This window comes from Struthio camelus, chromosome 1 (assembly GCF_040807025.1).
Source record: "Struthio camelus isolate bStrCam1 chromosome 1, bStrCam1.hap1, whole genome shotgun sequence".
Taxonomy (NCBI): domain Eukaryota; kingdom Metazoa; phylum Chordata; class Aves; order Struthioniformes; family Struthionidae; genus Struthio; species Struthio camelus.
Window position 1 is genome coordinate 159354336 of NC_090942.1, and position 17601 is coordinate 159371936.

General features: G+C 39.3%; 1 protein-coding gene across 7 annotated transcripts in view; it reads right to left on the reverse strand.

The window, feature by feature from the left end:
- MYO16 (myosin XVI) overlaps positions 1-17601 on the reverse strand; it is a 407211-nt gene that overhangs the window by 32907 nt on the left and 356703 nt on the right. For all 7 annotated transcript variants that reach the window (XM_068927513.1, XM_068927524.1, XM_068927518.1 and 4 more), the window contains 2 exons: positions 15745-16052; positions 12705-13901 (listed from right to left, as the gene is read on the reverse strand). In XM_068927513.1, coding sequence (XP_068783614.1) covers positions 12705-13901; positions 15745-16052 — 1505 coding nt within the window. The remainder of the gene's footprint in view (positions 1-12704; positions 13902-15744; positions 16053-17601) is intronic.

Below are 17601 nucleotides of genomic sequence, written 5' to 3' on the forward strand. Positions count from 1 at the left end.
GAAGTTTTGCTTATTTTGGAAAGAAAAATCAGAGTATGGCAATCACAGAAATGATTTAATAAATCTGTTTTTTATTTTGTGCTTTACATTTTGAATCATTATCTCTCTCTTAAAAGAAATCTAACACATTGAAAGTCTAAATGATTTAACTTCTTTGTCAAAAGAACAACTTTACTTCTTTTAACTGAGCTACAGGTTCCAAACATTCTATTATAAAGCTTTTTTTCCTCAAAAATAAAATGTAGAAACACCGTTCTATGCTCTAGAGGACCCTGCTTGAGCAGGGAGGTTGGACTAGATGATCTCCAGAGGTCCCTTCCAACCTCAACCATTCTGTGATTCTGAGACTCTGTTCCGAACACCACAGCTATTTTTCAAACAGGATTTAGGTTGAATTAATGCTATTATCATCAAATTACCAAATGAACTAACATTAGCTCTATTCAGCTGACAGATTAAAGTGCAATACGGAAACATTTTGAGAAACTATTTATTTATTTTTTAAAGGAAATTATATATTTAGCTTATTTAGTAAAGTCAAAAGTAAAGTGCAAATTAATCGATCAACCATGAACTGACTGATACCAGCATTTAGGTGGACTCTCCATAGACTCTTTGTGCAGCAAGACATGAGAAAACAGAATGTTATTAAAAGTCTAACAGTAGCTGACCTGGTGGGATTGTATTTTTCTTTCCTGTCAATGCCTTTTTTTGCTCTCCTCTCTTTAAAAGCAGGCATACCCATTACTTACATCTTTCCCCATATGTTCCTTTTTCAAATACTTCTCCCTTTAGCATTTAGCACTCATTTAAAGTCTGAGTGAAAACCCGTTAATAACAACAGAAGGCCTCTACTGCATTCAGTGGGTTTTGGATCAGATTCTTGCTTACCTTGGATGCTTTGTGCAGCACTGCCAGTGCATTAAGGTATTCATAATACAGGGCAAATATAGAGTGCCTCTTGCTTTGTCTGTCCTAGAAATTTAAATGTGCTCACAACTGTTCCCTGGCCCTGAGGCAAACGATTAGAGAGACCCTATGGCTGTATTATTAAACTTTCTTGCTCTCCACAGCAGAGAGGCTGCATCCAGATCGTTTCCTGGGATTAGACCCTGGCCTGTGCCATTTCCTGAACCATGCCCAGGATCTGTCTGGAAGGGAGCTAGTCTGCCTGGCCCAGCACCATGCCAGGGCCTGCTCTAACACTTCAAACCATGCCAGGGCCTGCTCTAACACTTTAACTGCAATACCCAGGACATTCCCTGGCACTGGCTCATTTACTAATGCAGACATAGCCCTTTGCCTTGGCAGCATTAGCTGCCGCTATCAGAAAGGAAAAGAAAATCTGCACCAAAGGAGAAAGTAACCAATATTAAGTCCATCTCAGGACAGAAATAAAAAAAAGGAAGAAAAGTAACCTCAGACTGGATGGGACTAGTAGGGCACTGAACTGCTATTCAGTCTCTATTGAAGCTGCTGCATAAGAGTTTCATCCTGACTGGTACTGCATAACAATATTTGGGAGAGCAAGTCACCCTAGCTTTCCTCTAGGGTTACTGAAAAGTAATATACACCTCGTGATCTGATTGCCTTGTATCTGGACCACTCTCTCAAGGCACACATTCCTTTTCATTAATTAAACAGAGAGCTTAAGCTGAGTGTATTCCCAGCTGTGGAATTTCAGTGCCAGAAGCTAGGCAGGATGTATCTAGGTTCTAAACTTGGAAACAGTCTCTGTCCTACTCCACAAAACATCAGCTCCAAAAACCAGAAACCACAAATACTGTACAAAAAGCTTAAAAGCTTTGCCACAAAGGAACCAACACTACAAAGACATTTAACACACTTACGAAAAAAACTACATGAAAAAGGCGAGAAAAGTCCTCCTTCTTATAATAAAGCCAGAATAATGCCAAACTTTTTTTTCCTTCACGAAAAATACGACTTTCTGTAACTAATAATCAATAAAAGACTTCTATGTATTGTTATCAAAATCCAGAGCTATTTGCACTTTACAAGCTGCAAAAGTAACTGTGAATTCTAGAAAATACTTAAATTCTGGTAGAGAAATTAACGTGCTACTGGAGTTGAAGCATTTTGTAGCTGGGCTATCATGGAATCTAAAAGCTGAATAGCTTAATTTCCTTGAAACCTATGGCTGGTGTCCAGCAAAAGGAAAATTTCAAATCAAACAGCTTGTCACAATACACATGAATATGAGAGAACGGATGGATCCTGTTAGCTGGCATATGGAATAAAAGACCTTGTAGGGATTCGTGGTCTGTGCCCTCATTTCCTCTTGGGAGAGTCAGGAATATACAGAATCCTAGTGGCCAGCCCTGAATGTTTGTTACATTTACTGTGGTAGTTGGACACAGTGAACTGAGGCAAAAAAAAAGATGACGACTGCACAAATTATGCAGATATTTTCTGATGAGGGAAAGGAAGACAAAGGTTAAATAAGAACAGGTCATTTTATTTTGGTTCCAGTCTTTACCACTGTGTTTTGTTGCATCTTGACAATTTCACTTGGCATTTCCTGTTTTGCTCCGACTTACTGTTCAGAAATTTCTTGTCAGTCTAGTTTGCTAGCTACCCTCAGCACATGTTGCCTTGGGTGTCCTTTTGCTGGATGAATGCATATTGCTTCAGATTAGTTCAGTTTACCCACATGAAGTCACACTGTGACCTGCTGTAGCATGACTGTTTACTTTGTCTGCTGAGAGCTGGAGGCAAACAGATGCATCTTATTTGCTGAAAGAAATAGAGCAGGATGAAGACTGTCAAGACAGGATTCCCCCAGCCTATTAGTGTGCACTGTCTGTCTCACTCTCATAGCTGTGCTGCTGGCTGCCATGGCTGTGAGAGGCAATAATTATTCATTGATTTATTTCACCACACAAAGCCTGCCCTTAGAGCAGCCATTGTCTCAAACTTTTTCCCCCTAGTGATGCTCCTAGGCTAAGCAACAATGAATTTGTGTTGTTGCTTCCAGCACCCTCTCTCTCAGAGCTGTGTAAGTGGAGCTATCAGACTGCATTACAAGGCACTCCAGAAACCGTGTTCTTAAATGGAGCAAGTAAATACGGCACAAGGGAAACTGTGGTCTGCTTTGCTCTGGGAAGATACACTTGTGGAAGTGCTGGGAAGACTAGGAAGCAGAGAGGAGTTTAAATTGACAAAACTCACTCTGTTGGAGGTAAAGAACTCCTCTGAAGAATATTACATATCTCTGAAGAATATTAAGGTGACACTGATCGGTCAGAGTTCAGAAGGGAAGGCTAGTAGAGAGAAGGAAATTGCTGGAACAAGTACATTAACTCCAAGGTCTGGTCCAGTCCTTAGGAGCCATCAGCTCAATCCCTCTTTTGTAAGTGACTTTACAGCTACGGAAGGTGTACACCTGGAACTGAAAAATGTTCAGAAAGGTTTCTTCTGCTTCCTTCTCTGATGGACTTGTGTTGGTGGGAAAACAGCACTCTTAATTTAGTTTTGTGTCAGTTAGTTACATTATAAGCTACTAACCTTTCACTCCTTCCTAGAAATAGTGTTAGAGATGTCTCAGGGTCATGCAGACTTTCAGATTTGGTGCAGGAGATAGTACAAGTGCCTCTTTTCACTGTCTGGAGGACTTTGGATTGTTTGAAATAGAGTGGTTCCTAACTTGAGAAGAATACTGCTGCCGAAGTAGAGAAGGCAGCCCTCTTAAATACTGTAATTGATGAAGAATATAGACTACTATGTCTCTTGCTTAACAGTTCTGGGCTCCCCAGTGCAAAGAGAGACATGGCACTACTGGAGAGAGTCCAGCGGAGGGCTACAAAGATGATGAGGGGACTGGAGCACCTCTCCTCTGAAGAAAGGCTGCGAGAGCTGGGCCTGTTCAGCCTGGAGAAGAGAAGACTGAGAGGCGATCTCATAAACGTGTACAAGTATCTGAAGGGGGAGTGTCAAGAGGATGAGGCCAGCCTCTTCTCCGTGGTGCCCAGCGACAGGACAAGAGGCAACAGGCACAAACTGAAACATAGGCAGCTCCATCTGAACATGAGGAAAAACTTCTTTCCTGAGAGGGTGACAGAGCACTGGCACAGGTTGCCCAGAGAGGTAGTGGAGTCTCCTTCGCTGGAGATGTTCAAACCCCGCCTGGACATGGTCCTGTGCAATGTGCTCTAAGTGACCCTGCTTGAGCAGGTGGGTTGGACTAGATGATCTCCAGAGGTCCCTTCCAACCTAAACGATTCTGTGATTCTGTGATTCTGTATTTAATTGCGCCCATGGAACACCTTTCTAATGCAGCAGGTACAACAGAGACCAGCAAGTGTACATGTTTCAGAGAATGGGGATTTCCTTCACCCCAGCTTCTCGAGGAACTGATCTCTGCTGAGCTTTCTGAGGCCACTCCTAACCACAGAGGGGAAGAAGGCAGACATCCTTGCTTAGGACAATTTCTTCCCTTAGAAGAAGCATCTCTCCCCCTACAGTCCCCCACCTTTTCATGTCTAACATGGAAAAAGCAGCTGACATGGAAAAAGCAGCTGATTTTACTCTGTAATAGTTCTGTTTACTGTTAGATACATTTAAATGGCTGACCAAAGAGTCTATTTCTTGTGTTTGTGTGGTTAATAAACTGCTGGTGTGCTGGAAAAGGAGGAGGCAATTTGGTAAGAAACACAGCTTCCCTTTTTTAAACTGTTTTCTTCTAACTAATGTGGATGTAACAGTTCTTTTTGAAGACAGACGTTTAAGTTTGTTTACTTTTGTGTGTGGTATCTCAGTAACAGAACAGCCATTACTGCTGGGCTTCAGCTGCTGTTGGAAGGAATTATGTGATGAGACACTGTCTCAACCTTCCTCCCCCTCAAACACAGTTGCAAATATTGTGAAAATAAACAAACAAAAAACCCCAAACAAACAAACAGACAGGGATTTGATACTGCCAACAACATCACATCAGGTCTATTTACTTTTCCCACAGAACAGTTCTACAGAGATTTTTCAGGATCTCTATCATACCAGGTCTGGCACTGACTTCAACACAGAAGTCTTAGCACAAGTGGCTGGACTGGGCAGATGAATTGTTTGTGTCAATTTTAGGGATAATTTAGAGAACATTTTTGGATCACCTGTACTGCAATCCATCCCATCAATGAGGGGTAGGTATTCTAGAAAACCCCTCAGACAACATTTCCAGTCTATTTTGGAAGTCAGCTTTCCAAAAAAGAATTGACTACACAGACGCTTCTTTAGCTCGTCTTTACATTCATACTGAAGGGACAGAATGATGGTCAATGACATGTCCATGCACCTCAGAGCAGGAATATATGGTTATCACAGAAGCAGTGTGATAAGCACCCATACTGTGCACAAATGTAGTCAACCTATGGCTAAAAACTGTTACTATATACTACTAATATGTCAGCATCATTATACTGCAATCAGTCCTTAAGTAAAACTAGAACTGAAAAAAAAAAAAGAGAGAGAGACATTGAGCTTCAGGGATAAAATCTTCGTAATGTGTTTTTCCTTTAAAAAGTGGCCAGAACTCTAGCCAGAGCAGCCCTGAACTTGAAGGCTTCTTTATTCTCTCATTCACTGGTGGGCCCAGGCAGAAGGTGGATGTCCCAAATTGCTACTCTTACTCTTACTGGTACAGTGCAGCTGTGAGGAGAGAGTATGAGGGTTGGGGCACCCTCATGTGTATGACCACATCTTTTTCTCAATCTCTGTCTAGCTGTCTTCTCTTGCTTCTCCATCCTGATAGACACAAATAGTTCTTTACAATTTCATGATGGGCCGCATAAGTCCTTCCAAGAACTTGAGGTAACCAAGGAAGGGCTGAAATTTGTCCAGTTACAATGACGCTCTTGGATACCTGGGCTGGCAAGTTTAGAACCAGCTTTGTTTGTTTGTTTATAGCAGACACAAGCACATCTTCGGTTGTTTGGCAGATATCCTTCTATATGACAAACTGACCACTGTGCAAGTGGCTATTAGGGGACTTATTTAAATAAATTAAAAAAAAAAAAAAGTCAAAGCTTCTCCTTGTTACTATTTTCAGTAAAAAAAAAATAGTAAGAAGAAAAATCTAAATTGCTACCTGAAGGACTGAAGTCACTATTACAGATGGAATGTTACTAAAAACTCTGGGTTTGAAAGGCACTAAGTTGAACACATGCAGCATGACTATTGTGCTCCTGTCACAGACAGGAAGAAGGGGACATAAAGTAATTCAGACCCAAGAGGGTCTGAACAAAAATGGAATTAGCTTATAAAAGGAATGCCTGAAGTTCTCAGAAATGGACTTGCAAAAGAGAACAACAACAACAACAACAATCTGTGCAGCTATCCCTCCTCAGCTTCCTTCCTGATAAGCAGTGGTTAGGTATGAACATGAAAGCACCTGCACTGGGTCGAACTAAAGGTCTCAAGGATCCTTTTCTGACCACTGTAGATACTTACAGCATAAGATCCAGTCAAAAGAGCAGTAGTACTTCCTGTGTGATCTTGGAGCTGCACAGCCTCCTTCATCCTCTACAACTTTGGGATTGTGTGTGGGGTGCTAAGATTTGTTTTTATTTTCATTAAAAATGCTTAAAATGTAATATCACTATATAAAGGTTTAGGACAATATGCATTTATTTTTCACCTCAAATAAAAATTAATCTTGATTTGTTCTTTTCTGACAATCTTCAGGTAAAAACATTTGTTTATGGTAATCATACACAAAGCTTCTTTACTATGTCACAACAGAAGACCAACCAAATAACCCACTACATGATTTTAGGCTGTAAGAGCAAACAGTGAAATCAACCTCAACCTCAAGGAAGGAAAATGCTACATTGAAAAACATTTTTCAAGATAAAAATGCAAAAATCTCTTCAGCAGGAAAATATGCCACTTTTCAGAGATTCTGTAAGAGAAATAGAGAGTTATGCTTGGGGGATTGTGTTTACCCTAAAACAATAGATCCCTTTTGTGACAAATTAACCAGAAAATGGCAGACTTATAGATGAGGAGAAGATTACAGCTTAAGGAGATAACTTTCAGATGGTAAAAAGTTCATTAACATTTAGTGAACGGGAATGGAGTGTAAGAAGCATTTCACTTGGCTCTTCCATCCCCTTTTCCTGCTGCAGTAATGAAGACCACAGTTATTTCCTCAGAAAAAAAAAATCACCTAGTATACGGGCTCTCTGGCCAGTATTGCAACTATATTGCCAGCAGTTTTACCTTCTCCTCTGCTATTTTCTTTATAGCGCATCTACAGGTAGGCAAGTAGGGGCCTTGTTTATGACTCACTGCAGCATTAAACTGTTACTAGCAGTGCTTTGGCTTTTTCCCACTTTTCTTGACCTAATGCAAGAAAACTGAGATTCGGATCAAGAGCTGTAAGTATTCCATGGTGAATCAGACTTTCCTATGTTTAGATATCTAATCTGAAAATTAGTCACAGAAAGTCATCCTCATTCCCTGCCAATTAAGGCAATTATATAAATAGGTATTAATCTCTCTCAGAGAAGGGTTGTGAAGCTTAATTCATTAGAGTTTTAATGCTTTGAGAATCTTACCTGAAAGATGTTATGAAAGTGCAAAGTCTCACGTAATCATTACTCTAGCTTTCTCAGGTAAAAGAAGATAAAAGGTGACAATATAGCTTTTTATATTACTCATGTTTTGTTAGTTGTTAGCTTCTGACCCAAAGAAAGGAAAACTATTATATTGTATCAATATAATGTAGGAATAACGAGAGGCAGATATTAATATTATCTTTATTAAGTTGCTTAAGAGGAAAAGCTGAGTGGCTTAGAGGATAAGGGACTAGGATTTCATCTCAGAAATCCCAGTGGGAATTTAATTTGCAATCCACTGTTGAGATGTTAGCTGCACAATAGTGGCTTACTCTAATCTGCTGATAGACGGAAATTATTTACTAGCTATCCAAAGCATATCTGTCTTTGTCAGGATAGTACTTCCTATACATGCACAATAGATGCTGTTATTTTCCAAGTTTGAGCCAATTTTGATAAAGAGTATTTGGCAAGCTTCAGTCTCAAGTAGGTGTATCTAAATATCTTCATCTGTAAGTTGCAACTCTTTTCCTCTGACTTCCACTGCTTAAACTGGAGGTCATGGAATAACTCACCGATGTGTGAAGCTACCTGCCTTGGAAATATCTCTCTTAGAAAGTAGGTGAAGAAGAGAGTCACGCAGTTAATGCATGCCAAAGATATCAGGCAAGCATCTCGATAACGGCATTGATATTTTGTTATCAATCTGTTTGTATGTCTTTTCTGTTGCTACTATGTACGTTGCTGAACTGTTCTGAAAAGGACCAGATCACTGAAGCATGTATTGACCTCCCATACAGATCTACTTGTATTGAAACTGTAATGACAACTGGGGAAACTTTGAAGCCTATATGCTGATGAATTAAATAAAATTTTATTTCTTAGGACTTACGCACCTAAATTTTGGTGGCAAGTTTGCAAGTCTTTCTTTGCTCAGACTCAGAGGCTTATGAAGTATCTATGCCAGCCTTTTCTCAACAAACATGAAGCAGAGAATTCAGTCTTTGTCTTAGTAGCCCGATTGCGAGCAAATTCTCTCAGGTTAAGGAAAAAACATGTTTCATTTGCTCAGTTCCCTTGTATATATATATATGCCCCTTATATACATACATACATGTATACATACATATACATATAGCCTTTATCGATATGAATAGTCACTCTGTGAATGTGAGTGGATGTAGCATGGATGATGGGGTGGGAAGTATTCCATCTTTTGTTCTGAAGTTGAAGCTATTCCATTTTGCATGGAATAGCTTATTAATTGTATCAAACCAAGAGAAACAACACTATGACCTCCAGCAGTCTGAGTACTCATCCAGGCAGAGGAGAATAAATTTCCATCCTTGCTCTACAAATATTAAATGTGAAATATGTAAACATGTAATTTCCTCTTCTTCTCTAGGAATGCCTTATACACTGAAAAGTGAAAAACATTTGTACATTCTGCTAGAGAGGGTGCTTTCGTGATTAAGGCATTCAACTAGGTTTTGTGAAGTTTGGTTTCAAATCTAAGGTCCCCATCTAGAGATATTGGGGTGCACAGATGAAGCTAGACATGATCATTTGGTTTCTATCTGACCTGCAAGCTAAAGTTTCCCTGCAGAAATCAGGGTGAACAGAAGAAAAGGGTGTGTGTGTGTGTGTGTGTGTGTGAGTGTGTATTGTGGCTAATCCGCATTCAGGTCTCATTTGATATGGCATAAAAAAACCCCCCTGTCTAGCAATACAGATGTGGCTTCAGTGACAACCTCTTTTTGACCTTGGAGAAATCACTTCTCAGTTTTCAACTGTTACTGTTTTGCTTATTTAGACTACAAGCTCCGTGGAGCAGAAAATTTCTCTTATGACATGTACAATATTCTGCACGAAATTGCATACTATGTGATTCTGATCAGTGCTTGAACACCTAGATGCTACTATTGTATGACAAAAAAAAAGGTCAGATATATCCAGGCTAGGCCAATAGGTAATGAAAGTTGCTGCCATTTAATTACTGTTTTGTTTTCTATGTGAAAGCAGGGTGATCTCGCTTCAGCTCACAATAAGCCAGCAGTCCATCACAAAACCACAAACCCATTCTACTGGAATTCTAGATGATCGTTTCCCCTGGGGAGTCAGGAGGCAAAAGGATATCAGCGTTCTCAGGCCTTGAAATTATTCCTCCAGGTAAGAGGGAGGCATGCTGGGGGTCTGTCTGTATTGCACTTTTATTTGCCAGGATGCTTTTATCTCCAAGGCTGATGATGCGGTCTAGAAACTTATTGATTTCTACAGAAAACCTTCCTTGACCACAAAATGGCCCACAATTTTACTTCCTATTTTGAGTTAAGGTTGTTGTTAAGTTATGACTTACGCAAATAAAGGAAACTGCACAACATTTCAGAAGGCTACTCTAGACAAAGTGTTTAATTTTCATGAACTTACCACATCGTCTGCTATAAATAAAATACTACCAATAACAAAAGAGTTTGAGGAAGGGAGGAGCCTTCCAAGAACTTCATTTGCGTTACGCAAAAGGTGATAAAAAATCACAAAGTATCATCAGGACTTCTAGTTTTATATAACAGTCTTCTCTGCTGGTTGCCATCTTATTATATTGCATTAGAAGTTAAATACAAGATAATATTTATTCCAGCTGTTACCCTAGAAATGAACTGAACACAAGTAATACACAAAGTGAACTGTAGAAACTCTCCACACATATTCACCTTTATTTCTTTGTTACTTCCAGTCTATCTGCTCATCATTGAACTATTCTTATATAACAGCACTTAGGATTATACAGGGGCTTCCTAGCTCATAAAATATTGATTCCTATGTTTTATTGTATATCTTTCTTGAACTTTGATCTTTCATACTTAGTGCTGCCTTGATGAAATATTTAGAAGTACAATGTTTTCTATGCAAAAGGTAAATTTAGAGTTTTTAGATGGTAGGCTCTGTTAATGGACAAGCTTCAACCTACAACTTGGTCACATTTAGTTGCAAATCAAGTTTGTAGAAAACCTCAAACTGAAAGCAAAATTACACATGTGTACCAACATACATACAGTATGTGGTAAAAGTCAATTTGCTGATTTGGTTGGAGTGGCTTACCACACTCACTCATGAGGTACATTCAGCGAACTTTGAGCAGATACCTCCAAAGAGTTGACTTTAAAATCTGAGAGTTACTTCGTTGTGAATAAAATGTCTTATTGATATAATAAAACAAGATTCCCAACATAAAAAAATCCTGAACATATTTACGGATGTTTACTGTTATCAGTTAATTTTGTGAAACCACAAACCCACTGCAACATCTCCTCTACAAATTTCACCAGTTCATATACTCAAAATAACAAACAAGGCATTCTCTTGAGATTGAGAACTCATGAAGTCTGCATTTGTAACTCACAGGGTAATGAATTCAGCATCTAAGGAAAAGGTCCAACTAATACTTTTTCAAGGTCTGGAACACCCACAAAGGTTCTATCTGCAGTGGTTTCACTGATGGCTGGTAGGAACCTTTCTCACAGTTTACGGCTCTTGCCTCCACCTAGCCACCGGTTTTCACGAAACTTGTAGAAACTCAACTATTTTTGAGATCATTACCTCCTTGTCATATTTGGTTGAAAGGGGTCAATGGCTGCCAAGGTTCTTAGGGATGAAGTGACAAGGCAGCACTCATACAGACACACACATATCCAGAGTAAGTTCAAACACTTGCTTCTGCTCTATTACATCTGCATAAATCAGGGTATGATACTGAAATCAATGAGCAGTACATATATAAGAAAATAGACAATGAATAAGAAGGTAATCTATCCCATTCTCTACTGTTTTGTCTTATACTTCAAAAATGGGACTTTGTATTCCCCAGTTTGAATATGCTACACACAGCCTGTCACTAAGGCAATCTGGACAGATAGAAGTGAAGAGGCAGACAAAACAATCTAGATGTTGTATCACTCTGAACGTTCAATTTACTACATTTTTTTTGTAAACTAAATGCTGCACACAAGTCAGGTTGTTTGCGAGATGTTACTACGGGGAAAAGTTTCTGTATGCAGTGCACTGTAACTATTTTCAGTAGGAGCGCTTTTTTGATCAGAAAAGTAACATAAAGACTGAAGTCAGTGTTGTAATGGATATGCAGGATAGGCATATCCTTAACTGACTTCAAAAGTCAAGAAATTAACACTCTACTAGGTTAATCATTTAGGCTTTCCTCATATCCAGCTGAGAGATATATGTAGGAGGAATCCAGCTCTCAAAATGAACGTCTCTCCATAGACTAACAGTTTGATGACTAGATATCCAGCTTGTAGATAGACAAAGCTAGGTCAGAAGCTTTTCACCCTTACAGAGCAGCTGAACAAATCTTTTTACATCAGGATAGCTCCATAGATCTTTATAGTAATATAATTAAACCCTCCATTATCTGCACAAGGCAAATAACTAACTGATATTGTCTGAGGACTGTGGTCTCAAAAGCTGATAGCAAAATGGCAGGCTTTGCTTCTTTTTACAGCTGGCTTTTGCACCAGACACAAAAGATGTTCTCCAGATGCCAGAAAGCCAGGATTCCAAGTAATTTGTGTGTATGTACATAAGTATATGCGAACAATAGGAAGAGTTAGAATAAAAGGATAGCACAGGGAAATAAATAGAGTTTGTGGCACATACTTTGGCTCAGGTTCATTTAGGAGAAGAAATATGGCAGCATTATCAAATTCATACTTTCATGGAAATTAAATAATGAAACCTTAAATATAAAGTATATGCTATCTTCCAGACAGCTAGCCAACGGAAATTTTAAAATATATTTCATTCAAGGGTGTTACCATAAACTAATTTTTGCATGATATAACATGCATGCTTATTTTATTGAGACTGCTGGTATGTGAAAAAATTCCATTTAAATGTGGGTCATACAAATATATTGCTAACAGAAATGTTGACATCTCAGAGAAAACTTGAAACCTATACTTTTCATACATAATGCATTTTCCTTATTTGTTTCTTATGACTACAACAGATCTTAAAAAACCCCCACAGATTTGTTTTGTATTTTTACTGACTCTACCAGCTTCTAATGTAAGACTGGTGCATAAGGAATACACTATACAGAAGCATAGAGATCGGTCTTACCTTCTGGCTCCCTGATCTTTCTTCCTGCTGCAGATTTTCGTAGCACACTCCGTCCTGAGTTGAACAAGCTGGTTAACTCATCGAGGGGACTGGTCAATGACCTTGAGTTTGTAGGGCTATATGGAAATGAAGATGATGAATTAGAGTTTGATTTCCTGTGATCTGCTCTTGCCACCTTTGGGGAGTAAGGCAGTTTGGAGAACGGAGAAGATGAGCATCCAAGTTGAGCAGGATTTGGTCGCTGAGGTACTTTTGACAGATCTGAGTTTGTTCCTGTTTTCCCTGTATTAATCAGAAAACTAGCACAAGCCTCTGGAGGAAATGCAAAATGTGTGGAAGCCCGGTAGGAAATAGGAGGTGGCACAGGAGGAGGGGGTGGTGGGAGTGGAGGAGGGGGTGTTGAAGGAGGAGTCACTTTGCTGGAAACGTTGAACACAACCAAGCCAGGAGATGCTGGTCTTTCATTCTCCCCTTTCTGGTTTTTAGAGTACTGCGGTGATAATGGACTCGAGCCTTCGGACTGCACAGGGTATTTTAGGTTGGTTTCCAAGACAGGAAGCTTTTTGACTTCTAGCGGCGTTAGAGGTGATTCATCAGAAGCAGGTGAACACGTGACAGGGGTTGGAGGAAATACAAGAAGTGGTGGCCTATGGGGGAGCAGGTTTGGGAAAGGGGCTGGAATGTCACACGAGTCTTTATAGTTGAAAGCTGCTTGACTGTTTCCATCCAGTTCAATATTAACTTTTTTTTTGCTTTCAAACAACAGTGGAGGAGATCCAGTCACTACTGGAATTACTCCATTACCATTGCTTCCTTCTTCTGGTAGAAAATACTTCATTTCTTCATATACAGCTTCTCCTTGTTCTGGGCTTTCTGCTTCAGCAGAACTGCTCCTCATTGCATTCCCTACCATTTCAATATAGACAGGCTCATTTTCCTCCTCTTCCTGTGACATACAAAGAGTCAATGATGTGCTATGCTGCGGCCCATCAGCAGAAGCTGTTCTCTGTACAGTCACAGTGTCATAGACACCTGGTTTAGTTACTGTGCTTGCTTGTTTCACTTCCCCAGGCTTTTGGCCAGGTATTTCTTCGTAAGAGCCACTAAGTTTTGTGTTGGGACTTCGTTTTGGTTTCCTGGGAGGAATTTTTTTCATTGTACTATAGTCATCACTGTGTGGCCTTGGACGGGTCAGTACTAGGAAAGTGAAAAAGGTATGTATTATTAACAGAGCAAAGTCTGTTTTCTCTTGCACAGGTACAGTACTGAAGCCTTCCAATCTTGCCTATATTTTTACAATGAGCAGTAGTCATGAAAACAGGTATCCAATCAAAAGCATACATATTACAGGGAATAAAACGCAGAACTTTTTCAGCTTCCAAACCACAACCCTTTGCCACCTGGCATGCCATCTGATTTGCCTGTCACTACAGTCACTAAAAGGTGAGACACAACACCTCAGGACTTATTTTTGAATTCAAGTGTTCACTGCAAGGTCTATAATAAACAGAGATGCCCCAAGGGAGAAGACACAGGGGCATGTAACCAGGAGTTTCCGCATGGTGCTACTTTGGTATATATGTTATCGCTGGTAACTGAAATATCCTCCTTTTATGTAAATATCTATAAAACCCTATCATAGACAGATACTATACCTATCTCTGTTTCCTTTGTACTGCCATGTGGAAATAATCTATAAAGTTAGGGAATCCCATAGCCTAAGGGGAATTCCTGAACTGAGTATACAGCTAACAAAACTAGATATCTCTTCACAACCTCCAGGCAAGGAAGCGGTAGAGGGAATAGATAGCTATCATCAATAGGTGACAGGTCTTTTAGGATCAAAACCAGATGGCACAAATCAGAGTTCGCCTTGGACGAAGTCTCAGGAAAATGTCATAAGTCCTGGAAAACGAGTACAGCAGAGAAACTGGTCCTATCCTTTCAAATATTTGAGAATTCCAAAGTTACTTTGTGAGTGTATATAAATATTAGTGTTAAAGCCATTTGTGCAAATACAAATTGCCCTTCTTTCAGAAAGCTCTTCTAGAGCTTTTTGGTCAAGTCAATCACCTTTTTGCAGCTCTGGGCACAGACAGACTAAGCGACAGAGCTCCTAAAACCACACTGAACTAGTTTGAAAGTACCATACTGGACACAATGCTTCTCTCTCTACAAGGAGTTTGAATGAATAGGGAAGAGGTTAGGAAAAGTTGACTTGCATCTAAACTGGATATGAGAACAGTAATTATTATGCAAGAGGGAGCTGCAGAGGTCTCCAGCCATTGAATTCAAGACTAGGGAAAGGTTGTACATAGCTTTAGACCCAAACTGAAGGGTTTATCTTCCCTGACAAACTTAGAGGAAGGACCCTTTACACAAAACATGACTACCATGACTACTCAGACTTATTGCAATAAAGTGGAATACATCCCTCTTATTCATCTTCTATTCATTCATTTCAAGGGTGAAGGAGGACAGAACAATTTAACTCAAAACTGGACTTCATGCTTCACCATGAATTGAGACACGTTGGGACTTTCATAGCACTTCTATTCTAACTGAGAAAAAAATCACGGCAACAAAGTTATGGCACAAACATAAATTACTGAATGCACAAGTTATTCATGTTAACATAGAAAAAAAGTAGGAGAAAGTTTAATGTTTAACTTGCTAAAATTCAACATTCAAGCATTCTGTTTTTACCTATCCAAGGTATTCTAACGTACAGTTTAAAAGGTGAAATAAAACAGTCGACAGGGTAAAATAGCTGAAGTTGACAAAGATCATTTGTCTCTAGGGGGAATTCTACAAATCTGTTATGGCTGTTGACAAACTAGGCAATTAGAACACATGAGTAGTTATTTGCTGATTTGTGAACAAATGACAAATTGACTACTTTTATTTACTGCCACTGAAAATATTTTAAGGAAGCGGGGCTTTTCAAAGGCGCTTGACTGCTTTTAAAAGGATCAAAGCAAAAAGTATGAATCAATAACCTAAAGTAGCATTTGTGACGGTTTCTCCCTTTATGCCTAACCTTCATTCGTGGTTTCTTTAGAAGCTGCCGACAAGCAAGCGCTAACGGCCTCATACGAGGCGCTCAGTCGTGTGTTGGGGTCCCTCTTCGGCTTGGGAGGAGGCTGTTTCCTTGGTGATGGCAGGCTATTGCCATCATCCATGCTGAACACAGAATGCAGGGAGGGGGATCTGATGGATGATCCAGTCGCAGAATGTACCAAGCCGTCCACCACCATGGGGACAGGGACAGAGCTGGAATGAAAGTGCTTGGGCGTTCGACAGCCGACAAAGCTGTCCTCAGGGACCTTCCCACCCTTGTCTTCAGCTCTGAAAGCACAGAAAAGAGGCCCAGATGCATTATTCAAATGATAACAATGAACCTGTTCATGCAAACATAACAACAGCTTTTTGGTAAACAATTTCACAACTCCCCTGCTGTGCCTAGGGGATGTGTGTAGTAATCTTCTGACAAACAAATCCAGATCAAGCTGCTAGCTTTCTTCCATTTCCTGATTTATGATAAATCAGGACACTGGCCCTTTCTCACACAAATGCAGCTTTCCTTAAGCAGTTTCATATTGTTGATCAGACATTCACTGAATGCATTGTTCACACTTTGATTGTTACACACAATCAAAAGCTGGGTTTTCAATCTGAATGATAATTTCTGGGAAATCCATTTTAATAGAAAGTTACTGAGGCAGTGAATGCTGAGCCTTTATCATTATTTTCTAAAAAGACGATTACAAATTCTATTTAGATAATCCAAATATTTAAAATATTAGATGACCTTTTAACTAGTTACTCTGGCTGTCTGGACTGCTCCACCTAGATACCTATACACTTCCTCTTTAAGCTTAATTATTAGTTATTATTTTATTGATATTAACTATGACATTATAATTAGCTATCATTTCAATCACACTTGTAGAATGTTTCACTTACCACATTATTTTTTGCCTGTGGCTTTCGCTATTTCGTATATGTATTGAGAAACAACACTTAATTACTTGCTTCCAACAAACTGATTTTTCAAAAATAAAAATATCCATCTAATGTTTTAATCCTCCAAAATCAAGATGCTGAAAATTTTTTTAATTTAGAGTAGCAGCGTATTAGGTAGAAGATGTCCACACCATCATTTTACACACAAGTCCATCAGCATTTGTTTTTTTTAAATTGCATCTCTGCATTTTTAAAACGTATCTCTGCATTTCCAGTAGAGCTGGAATTCAATGACAGGATATAGCCAGCTGCCCATGCAGTAAACGAAATAGCTAAAGATGAAAGCTTGGTGCTCATGGATAATTTGTTTTCACTGTAATGTTTAATTACAGTCTTTCATACAAAAGCATTTCCTCCAATATGTAATCACTGGGATATTTGGAGCTAATTAAGCAGATGCACTGCCATTTTCACTTTAATAAAAATTACTGACAAAAGCAATGAAAGCAAAGGGAGTTGTTCCCGATGAGAATTACGTTCCTACGGAAAAATAAACATTTGTATGTCCAGCAAGTTATAGACACACACAATAAGTAGCTGCTATAAGTACTGCATAGGCCCCTTCAGCCGTCTATGAATAAAAATAAGAGAGACTCCACTCCTAGCAAGGGACTCCGCAGTATTTGCTGGATTTGTACAAGAGGTATTCCTGAAAACTGTGGTGGGAGCTAAACTCTGAGTGGAACAAAAAACTTTGCTGTGTTTTTAAATGAGAGGAAAGGATCCTCTTGACAATCTCCCTAGTTCAATACATAATCAGGATTTCTTTGTTTGGACTTCATTGCATTTTAATGCCTTCCTAGCTGTTCTTCATTATCTCGGCAATTTCCCAATGTTGGAAGTTAGACGAATTTTTGCTTTGTTCGGTTGG